Source organism: Salvelinus namaycush, chromosome 10, assembly GCF_016432855.1.
Source record: "Salvelinus namaycush isolate Seneca chromosome 10, SaNama_1.0, whole genome shotgun sequence".
Lineage (NCBI taxonomy): Eukaryota > Metazoa > Chordata > Actinopteri > Salmoniformes > Salmonidae > Salvelinus > Salvelinus namaycush.
The window spans coordinates 15,770,343-15,781,474 of NC_052316.1; the positions used below are offsets into that span (position 1 = coordinate 15,770,343).

General features: G+C 41.5%; 1 protein-coding gene across 5 annotated transcripts; it reads left to right on the plus strand.

Annotated features, from left to right (window-relative positions):
* Positions 1 to 49: 49 nt before the first annotated feature.
* LOC120054752 (MAU2 chromatid cohesion factor homolog) lies at positions 50 to 7,388 on the plus strand. Of its 5 annotated transcripts, none has more exons than XM_039002327.1 (19): positions 50 to 353; positions 656 to 673; positions 855 to 926; positions 1,045 to 1,140; positions 1,263 to 1,357; positions 1,518 to 1,545; positions 1,714 to 1,869; positions 2,052 to 2,198; positions 2,334 to 2,424; positions 2,538 to 2,641; positions 2,826 to 2,903; positions 3,037 to 3,111; positions 3,222 to 3,305; positions 3,383 to 3,432; positions 3,612 to 3,689; positions 3,805 to 3,916; positions 5,722 to 5,812; positions 5,931 to 6,058; positions 6,219 to 7,388. In XM_039002327.1, exons 1-19 carry the CDS (start codon positions 120 to 122, stop codon positions 6,291 to 6,293), a joined length of 1,812 nt encoding a protein of 603 aa, XP_038858255.1. In that variant the 5' UTR covers positions 50 to 119; the 3' UTR covers positions 6,294 to 7,388. The 5 variants fall into 5 exon arrangements, with proteins under 5 accessions (XP_038858255.1, XP_038858256.1, XP_038858259.1 ...); XM_039002328.1 differs by having other exon boundaries at positions 51 to 353; positions 855 to 920; XM_039002329.1 differs by having other exon boundaries at positions 52 to 353; positions 3,037 to 3,102.
* Positions 7,389 to 11,132: the final 3,744 nt, after the last annotated feature.

Consider the following 11,132-nt stretch of genomic DNA (forward strand, 5'->3'; position numbering starts at 1 on the left):
CCCATAGATATTTTCAAACCGAACATTGGACTCCACGCGAAATCACGCGAGGGTGACACAGCACTCCGTTTTTTTTGACACAGCGTTCAGTACTTGTTGTTGTTGTTGTTTTCGGGAAAATGGCGTCCAACGTAGAGGCCCCGGAGTCGTGGTACCTCGCCCTCCTTGGCTTTGCAGAACATTTCCGCACCTCAAGTCCACCCAAAATTCGTTTGTGTGTGCATTGTCTTCAAGCGGTTTTCCAGTTTAAACCTCCGCAAAGGGTGGAGGCCAGAACTCACCTTCAACTCGGCTCGGTGCTCTATCATCATACGAAGAACAGCGAGCTGGCGCGGAGCCACTTGGAGAAAGCGGTGAGGGAGAGTTTAGGAAAGCTCGATGATGGAACCAGAGATGCGTTGATCGAGGCCTTGAATAGTGAAATGGGAACAGTAATAAGTTCGATAACTAGCTTTAAAGCCTGGCTTTCTGGTATCAGTCATAGGTATTTGGACTCAGAAGATAATTTGTTAGCATGATAGCCTAGCCGGCAGGCCTGCACATCTTTCACTCGTTCAATGTGTTAGAAGTTGCTACTACTGTTGCTTGCTTTGACTGCATGCAACATTGTACTGTATTTTGTCTCTAACATCTCCTCTTTTCTATTTTTTTTCAGTGGTTAATATCACAACAAGTATCCTTTTCAATGCTATGGTTTCAACGCCAACACTACAGTAACTAGCATTACAATGTCGTGCAATTCTGCAGAACATTTCTCAGTTCCGTGTTTGCTGTTCCATCTGGTATATTATGTCTCGATAGTAAAATTCTGTGTTAAATGTCAATTAAGTGGTATCCTTAACAGAATATCTCAGATCCCACAATTTGAAGATGTTAAATTTGAAGCAGCAAGTCTTTTGTCAGAACTCTATTGTCAGCAGGTACCGGTAAATAAAGCTAAAATACATTTCCTGCTTTTGCAATGTCTGGAGACCCATTTTGACAAACATGTTTTCATTCAAGTGTAAGGTCGAGTAGTTTTGATTCTATATTTGTTGTGTTCAGAATCTGGTAGATTCTGCAAAGCCTTTACTGCGAAAGGCAATCCAGATCTCACAGCAAACTCCCTATTGGCACTGTCGCCTGCTGTTTCAACTTGCGGTATGTTGTACTGTAAGATGTACTGCAAATTCTGACTGAATTGACTTGTCTCTTTTGGATGTTTGATTGTAAGCCTTTACATTGCAGTGCATTGAATGTGTCTTCTTTTTTTCATTTATCAGCAACTGCACACTCTGGAGAAAGACCTTGTGTCTGCCTGTGACCTCCTAGGGGTCGGTGCTGAGTATGCCAGAGTGGTGGGCTCGGAATACACCAGGTACCGTAACCTTGCTGCGCTGAACTATTTACTTTTTCTGTCCACATTTAATAATCAGTAAAACAAGATACAGTAGATGTTATGTTAAACATGCCCTCCAGTGAACTTAATGAAAACATTTTTATAACGGTCGGCTGAGTATGCAATGTGTGTTTCTCAGGGCGCTGTTCCTCCTGAGTAAAGGAATGGTAAGTCTCAAATTATTTTATGAAAATGCAGAATTTTTTTATGTCATATGTGTTTTAGTAAATATTAACAGATATCTTAAGTATGCAATGCGCTTATATCATGGGTATAAACTAATATTTTGCACTAGAGAATCCATACCGTAATGTTCTGTTTATCCTGTGTATCAGCTCCTACTGATGGAGAGGAAGCTGGGGGAGGTGCACCCTCTGCTCACGCTGTGCGGGACGATCGTGGAGAACTGGCAGGGAAACCCCATCCAGAAAGAGTCTCTCAGGGTATTTTTCCTGGTGCTGCAGGTCACACACTACCTGGATGCCGGACAGGTAAAGACTCCTGTCAGGCTGGATCGAAACCACCGATGCACTAACTGTGGTCTACAAGGGCAATAACACCCAAGATTGTAGTCATGCACCCCTGGACAAGATAGCCTATATGCTTTCCCACTCATTTGTAGTTTAGTTGAAACAGCTTCACTGGTATTGACCACCTCCATGTTATGTTGCAGGTGAAGAGTGTGAAGCCCTGTCTTAAGCAGCTGCAGCAGTGCATACAGACGATCTCTACACTCCATGATGATGAGATCCTGCCCAGTAACCCTGCTGACCTCTTCCACTGGCTGCCCAAGGAACACATGTGTGTTCTCGTCTACCTGGTGAGCCCCATATTTTCCCTTTTCATCTGATACCTGAGGACTGATTACCCTGAGACATTGGTGCAGATCTGAAAGGATTGGATAGGTAAAAGCAACATGTTACATGGTAATAACCTTGTTCTCTATATGTTCCAGGTGACTGTCATGCACTCCATGCAAGCAGGGTATTTGGAGAAGGCACAGAAATACACAGACAAAGCACTCATGCAGCTTGAGAAACTAAAAAGTAAGTGATTTGAAGCCCACATGTGTCACCTCTTTCCTGTACTACTATCAAAATCATCTCTTTAACACCCACTGTTGTCTAAAACGTCTTGTTTCCCCCCGCCCTTATTTCAGTGCTGGACAGCAGTCCCATCCTTTCAACGTTCCAGGTCATTCTGCTGGAGCACATCATCATGTGTCGGCTAGTCACTGGTCACAAGGCTACTGCATTACAAGAGGTAATGTAGAAGCTTCCATGGACCAATCTTATTTCTGTTTTACTCATTCACTCTGAACATAAACACTGTGCGAAGTTACAGTGGAATGTTTAAAAGTTCAATCAAAGTAGCTACTGGAATATATGATGGGCAATTTCATGCCCATTGACAGTTGAGATGGTGACTTTCTCTCTCCATATCCCAGATCTCCCAGGTCTGCCAACTGTGCCAACAGTCCCCCAGGTTATTCACCAATCACGCTGCCCAACTCCACACTCTACTAGTAAGTATTTGAAACCTTCACCCAGAATACATACCCTCAATTCACTATTTTGAATAACAGTTTACCACCCACTTCTCTAACTGGAACTCTAAAACTCCCTTCTTTTAACTTTATATGCTGTTCCATTTTTCAGGGCCTGTATTGCATATCTGTCAACTGTATGGACAACGCAGAGGCACAGTTCACCGCCGCTTTGCGGGTAAGTGACGTAAGTCGTAACGCTAAACTTATTATACGAGTTCTCTCTGCATGTGTTCAATATGTATTACATTGTCACGTTTTGGATAGTAAGTTAATCTGTGGGTGTTTCCTTTCCAGCTAACCACACACCAGGAGCTGTGGGCGTTCATTGTGACAAACCTGGCCAGCGTCTACATCAGGGAAGGAAACAGACACCAGGAGGTTAGTAGACACACACACTATTCATTTTTACTCAAAATAAAGTATTGTCAACTGTATTAACCTTGTTTCTTTTAAAGCTCTACAGTCTCCTTGAGAGGATAAACCCTGATCACAACTTTCCTGTGAGGTGTGTAAACACGTATTGCATAACACAGAGATTTTAATGGTTGCTCAATTTTGTTTTGTAATCCAAACACATTCTCAGAGCCAAATACCTTGTTTTTTTAAGGCTAAGAATGCAGCCCGTTGCTGAGATGGTGTATTTGACTACAAGCTGACGGACTTGTTTGTTTGATTGTGTTGCAGCTCTCACTGTCTCCGCGCTGCAGCTTTCTACATCCGAGGACTCCTGTCCTTCTTCCAAGGACGCTACAACGAGGCCAAGTGAGTCTCCCCCACCTCCTCTTTTACTGAGTTGCTGAGAAGTGTCCCATAAGTCCTCAAATTTTATGTGGGAATTGAGGAAATAAGTAATTTCATAATGATATTCTTATTGCAGACGGTTCCTTAGAGAAACTCTGAAGATGTCAAACGCGGAGGACCTGAATAGACTGACAGCCTGCTCACTGGTTCTGCTAGGCCATATATTCTATGTACTGGGAAACCACAGGGTAAGATCACTCCACAATGGTCACAAATGGATATTTTGTGAGGAACATCTACCCTGCCCCTTTACAAAAATTATGTATGGGTCCATAGCTTACTGTATAGTATACATTTTATTCAACGTGTGCGGGAAAAAGTATTTGTGTATGTACAGTTGAAGTCGGAAGTTTACATTCACTTAGGTTGGAGTCATTAAAACTTGTTTTTCAACCACTCCACAAATTTCTTGTTAACAAGCTATAGTTTTGGCAAGTCGGTTAGGACAGCTACTTTGTGCATGTAATTTTTCCAACAATTGTTTACAGACAGATTATTTCACTTATAATTCACTGTATCACAATTCCAGTGGGTCAGAAGTCTCGGTTGACTGTGCCTTTAAACAGCTTGGAAAATTCCAGAAAATGATGTCATGGCTTTAGAAGCTTCTGATGGGCTAATTGACACCATTTGAGTCAATTGGAAGTGTACCTGTGGATGTATTTCAAGGCCTACTTTCAAACTCAGTGCCGCTTTGCTTGACATCATGGGAAAATCAAAAGAAATCAGCCAAGACCTCAGAAAAAAAAATTGTAGACATTCACAAGTCTGGTTCATCCTTGGGAGCAATTTCCAAACCCCTGAAGGTACCACGTTCATCTGTACAAACAATAGTACGCAAGTATAAACGCCATGGGACCACGCAGCCGTCATACCACTCAGGAAGAAGACGCGTTCTGTCTCCTAGAGATGAATGTACTTTGGTGTGAAAAGTGCAAATCAATCCCAGAACAACAGCAAAGGACCTTGTGAAGATGCTGGAGGAAACGGGTACAATAGTATCTATATCCACAGTAAAACGAGTCCTATATCGACATAACCTGAAAGGCCGCTCAGCAAGGAAGAAGCCACCGCTCCAAAACCGCCATAAAAAAGCCAGATTACGGTTTGCAACTGCACATGGGGACAAAGATTGTACTTTTTGGAGAAGTGTCCTCTGGTCTGATGAAACAAAAATAGAACTGTTTGGCCATGATGACCATCGTTATGTTTGGAGGAAAAAGGGGAGCCTTGCAAGCCGAGGAACACCATCCCAACCGTGAAGCATGGGGGTGGCAGCATCATGTTGTGGGGGTGTTTTGCTGCAGGAGGAACTGGTGCACTTCACAAAATAGATGGCATCGCGAGGAAGGAAAATCATGTGGATATATTGAAGCAACCTCTCAAGACATCAGTGAGGAAGTTAAAGCTTGGTCGCAAATGGGTCTTCCAAATGGACAATGACCTCAAGCATACTTCCAAAGTTGTGGCAAAATGGCTTAAGGACAACAAAGTCAAGGTATTGGAGTGGCCATCACAAAGCCCTGACCTCAATCCTATAGAAAATCTGTGGGCAGAACTGAAAAAGTGTGTGTGAGCAAGGAGGCTGACAAACCTGACTCCGTTACACCAGCTCTGTCAGGAGGAATGGGCCAAAATTCACCCAACTTATTGTGGGAAGCTTGTGGAAGGCTATCTGAAACGTTTGACCCAAGTTAAACAATTTAAAGGCAATACTACCAAATACTAATTGAGTGTATGTAAACTTCTGACCCACTGGGAATGTGATGAAATAAATAAAAGCTGAAATAAATCATTCTCTCTACTATTATTCTGACATTTCACATTCTTAAAATAAAGTGGTGATCCTAACTGGCGTAAGTCAGGGAATTTTTACTCTGATTAAATGTCAGGAATTGTGAAAAACTGAGTTTAAATGTATTTGACTAAGGTGTATGTAAACTTCTGACTTCAACTGTAGCTTGCGTAACAATATGTTTTTGTTTTTCTCTAGGAAAGCAACAACATGGTGGTTCCAGCGATGCAGCTGGCCAGCAAGATCCCTGACATGTCTGTCCAGCTGTGGTCCTCGGCCCTTTTAAAAGGTACGTCCCTACCTGTGCATTTCTTTTGTCTTTGGATTGAGCTTCAATGCTCCCTACTAAGCTTAAAGTATTTGATGTAGGTTTCCTTGACCATGCTATTTTTGTCTTGTCCCTGTAGATCTGAACAAGGCTCTGGGAAACACCATAGATGCCCATGAAGCTGCTCAGATGCACCAGAACTTCTCCCAGCAGCTTCTCCAGGACCACATTGCTGCCTGCAGCCTCCCCGAACACAACCTAATCAGCGTACATATCAATTGATCTTTGTTAACTTTTTATCTTTAATTATTACTGGTGTAAAAGTTGTGTATTGTAAATAGATAATATAGGTTGTTTAGCTGTGTTTCTGTTGTCTGTCTGGCTCAGATGGGTAATTAACAATATTAATCTCTCTTCTCTGTGACAGTGGACGGACGGCCCGCCACCTGGGCAGTTTCAAGCCCAGAACGGCCCGACAACCAGCCTGGCCAGCCTGCTATGAACACATGGCTCCATCATACACATGCATACGAGAGAGCGAGAGAAAATTGACAACACACAAGGGCTACCATTCTTCTAGCCTCAAAAAGATGTCTATAATTCAACTATCGTTTCTTTACGTCTTTTGAAAATTAGAGGGGTACTGGGAAAACATAGTAGCAGTTATACGATTAATTTATTAATGTTGATATTTTTGTAACTTTAGCAAAATATTTGGCCGCTTTTCTTTGTATGAATGCCATTTTTCCTATGCATGGAAGTTACTGATGTTGATTAACTCTACAACTGTTGCTAATCATTTGCTGAGGATTTTCACAGCTAGTCATTGTTTTGTAGCACCACATCCACGTGATTTAGTGTAGGTACACTTGGCATTACTTCTCATGTATTGAACCAGCAACATGTTTTGTTTCATGTTAAGTTTGGACTTGAATGTTAAATTGGTAGTGTTGAGATAAAGGGTTTGAATATCTTCCTGAAAGAGTGCAAGAGAGAATAGTGAAAGAGTCAGAATGTTCATTAGTGCAGTTACTTAATGGACCAGCAGGTGTCCCCTTTGAGCTGTGATTTGATAAACCTGCTTTGAGAGAGGAATATTTTTTGTAACATTTGACATGTTAACACCGATTTGCCCATTTTGAAGATGCATCACAAACACAACTATTATTGGATATACATAAGAATTCTAGTTCATTTATTGAGTTCCATAGATCATGAAGATGGACATTTTTTGAACATACAAGAAACTTTTGGATAAAGAAAGTCAATGTATTACTTTTTGTTATGTTATAATTTGTCTTTATAGTTCTAGTTAAAGGTTTTCTTTACAATACATTGTATACATATGCCACATGGGAAACCTTTATTGTACAGTGACATTTTATAAAGTAAATGTAGTCAAGTGTGTAATGTATTTTAACTACCAGAATCACATGTAGAAATCCAACTCAATGCTTGATATTTAAGTCAATCTATATGGACACATCAGAAGCTTGAGTATTTGCCATATTCTATCCAATGCCTATGTTTTTATTGCTTATATTGTTTTTCAATATTTTTAGGGACAAAGTCTGAATAAATGTGGTATTTGCAACCATTTTGTGTTGTTTCAAATTTAAAAAATGTATTTGTCACGTGCCGAATACAACAGGTGTAGTAGACCTCACAGTGAAATGCTTACTTACAAGCCCTTAACCACCAATGCAGTTTTAAGAAAAATACCTAAAGAAAGAAAAGTTACAAATATTTAAAGAGCAGCAGTAAAATAACAATAGCGAAGCTATATACAGGATGTACCGGTTAGTCGAGGTAATTGAGGTAATATGTACATGTAGGTAGAGTTATTAAAGTGGCTATGCATAGATAATAACAGAGAGTAGCAGCAGCGTATGGGGGGGGGGCAGTGCAAATAGTCTGGGTAGCCATTTGATTAGATGTTCAGGAGTCTTATGGCTTGGGGTTAGACGCTGTTTAGAAGCCTCTTGGACCTAGACTTGGTGCTCCAGTACCGCTTGCCGTGTGGTAGCAGAGAGAACAGTCTATGACTAGCGTGGCTGGAGTCTTAGACAATTTTTAGGGCCTTTCTCTGACACCGCCTGGTATAGAGGTTCTGGATGACAGGAAGCTTGGCCCCAGTGATGTACTGGGCTGTATGCACTACCCTCTGTTTGAGAATGTTTGTCCGTGGCTGATTTTATAATCTTCAATTTATCATGACTTTTCCCATGAACATGTAGTGAAATGCATGCATATGATTTCATACCATGATAACTATTTATGAAAGACATGTCAACATGAGTCATAGGTGAGTGCAATTTACCCCCTGAATGAATTAATTGTAAATTACTGACCCCAATGCCCTGTAAAACAACACATTTCACTGCACCTACTGTATGCGACAAAAAACACATCTTTAACTTCATGCATAATGGTCAGTTGTGCTGTATGTGCAGTGCACCAACACTAAAGTCAAATGGGAGCAATGAAATAGAATGATTAAATAGGCCTAAGAAATATACAGAAAAACTGATGCTTCTTTTGCACCATTTGAAATTTGCACCGTTTGTGGCCAAGACCTTTCAAGTCTCAAGTTTTAATGTCACATGCAAAAGTACAGTGAAATGCCTTTCTTCTTGCAAGCTCTAATCAATAACAATGTAATACTAAAAATAACATAAGATAGAACAAAAACACACAAAAAATAGAAATAATAAGAACACAAGAAAGTAAGTAAGTATATATATACAGGGTCAGTCAGTTCCAGTACCTTATTTACAATGTGCAGTCTACTGGAGTGCAGGCTACTGGAGTGATACATTTTTTACTGCAGTTTATTTTAGTAATACTTTCTTAACACTTTTTTTCTTACATTGCATTGTTGGTTAAGAGCTTGTAAGTAAGCATTTCACTGCAAGGTGTTGTATTCGGCGCATGTGACGAAAGACATTTGATTCGATGTATATTGGTAAGGACTAGGCCATAACCGACTGAGGAGGAGGTAAGTCAGTAATTATCTGTACAATTAACAGTATTTATTAAAGTATGATATGAATTCAACGCACCTTAAAACAGTCCAGTAACAGGTTTGCAATGTAGTAGGTGTTTAGTAAGACAGAGAATTATTGTTTCAGTGATACACCCATTCTGTATTATAACTTAGATTTATACTTTGATTCATCTCTAGATGCGCAACAGGACTTTAGCTCCAGTGATGAAGAAATTACATTTTCTGCTATTTCTGTTGGTATTTGTGTGTATCCTTCTAAAACAACACACGTATCTCCTTGTGGAATTGAAGCCATTTCAGAAGACGATATGTATGTTTTGGATGATTTGCCACCATTCCATGTAAAGTGTTCCTAAGATTTCTGAGTATTCAAATATGCAACTGAGCTGTTCTCGTCTATTGATGTTCTGTATTATGCCATGTTTGGGTTTTGTGTGGACCCCAGCAAGAGTAGCTGCTCCTTCAGCATCAGCTAATGGGGATCCTAATAAAATACTAAAATGCTAATACTATCATCTCACCAGTTATTTTCTACCATAAAAAAAGATGTACTGTGTCTGTACAAATAGGTCTATCTTGAAATCATTGCTCCTTCATTGCAGAGCCATGTCAGGCCAGAGAGTCAAAGGAGGTGGTGGCGGACCATCCTGCCTCTCAAATCAAATCAAATTTTATTTGTCACATGCTTCCTAAACAACAGGCGTAGACCAACAGTGAAATGCTTACTTAAGGGCCCTTCCCAACAATGCAGAGACAAAGAAAATAGAGAAATAATAGAAAAGTAAAGCACCTCATAATAAAAGTACTAATAAATACACAATGAGTAATGATAACTTGGTTATATACGGGGGCACCATTGCCGAGTTGATGTGCAGGGCTACAAGTTCATTGTGGTAGATATGTACAGTACATATAACTAGGAACAATAATAAATAGTATCAGCCTATGTGACTTCAAAAAAGTTAGTGCAAAAAGGGACAATGCAGATAGTCTGGGTAGCTATTTGGTGAACTATTTAACTAACTATGTAGCAGTCTTATGGCTTGGTGATGGAAGCTGTTCGGGTTCCTGTTGGTTCCAGACTTGGTGCATCGGTACCGTTTGCTGTGCGGTAGCAGAGAGAACAGTCTATGATTTGGATGGCTGGAGTAGGGCCTTCCTCTGACATCGCCTGTTATAGAGGTCCTGGATGGCTGGGAGCTTGACCCAAGTGGGGTACTGGGCCGTATGCATTACCCTCTGTAGTGCATTGCGGTCGGATGCCAAGCAGTTGCCATACTAAGCGGTGATGCTGCCAGTCAAGATGCTCTCAATGGTGCAGCTGTAGAACTTTCTAAGGGCCCATGCAAAATCTTTTCAACATCCTGAGGGGGAAGAGGCATTGTCGGGCACTCTTCACAACTGTGTTGGTATGTGTGTGGACGATGATAAATCCTTAGTGATGTGGACACTGAGGAGCTTGAAGCTCTCAACCCACTCCACTACAGCCCCGTTGATGTGAATGGGGGCTTGTTCTGCCCTCCATTTCCTGTAGTCCACGACCAGCTCCTTTGTCTTGCTGACGATGAATGAGAGGTTGTTGTCCTGGAAACACACTGCCAGGTCTCTGACCTGCTCCCAATAGGCTGTCTCATCGTCGTCAGTGATCCAAACGTAATGACAGTGTTGGAGTTGTGCATGGCCAAACATTCTTGGGTGAATAGGGAGTACAGGATGGGGGTGGCTCATCAGGAAGTCAAGGATCCAGTTGCAGAGGGAGGTGTTCAGTCCCAGAGTCTTTAGCTTAGTAATGAGCTTGGAGGGCACTATGGTGTTGAACGCTGAGCTGTAGTCAATGAACACAATTTTCACATAAGTGTTCCTCTGGTCCACGTGGGAAAGGGCAATGTGGAGTGCAATAAATATTGCGTCATCTGTGAATCTGTTGGGGCAGGGTGTCTGGGATGATGGTGTTGATGTGAGCCATGACCAGCCTTTCAAAGCATTTCATGGCTCCAGATGTGAGTGCTAGTAGGCGATAGTAATTTAGGGAGGTTACCTTGGCGTTCTTGGACACAGGAACTATGGTGGTCTGCTTGAAACGTAGGTATTACGGACTGTGTCAGGGAGAGGTTGAAAATGTCAGTGAAGACACTTGCCAGCTGGTCAGCGCATGCTCTGAGTACGCTTCCTGGTAATCCATCTTGCCCTGTGGCCTGGTGAATGTTGACCTGTTTAACGCTCTTACTCACATCGGCTAAGGACAGCATGATCACAAAGTCATCCGGAACAGCTGGTGCGCTCATGCATGGTTCAGTGTGGCTTACCTCGAAGCGAGCATAGAAGACATTTAGC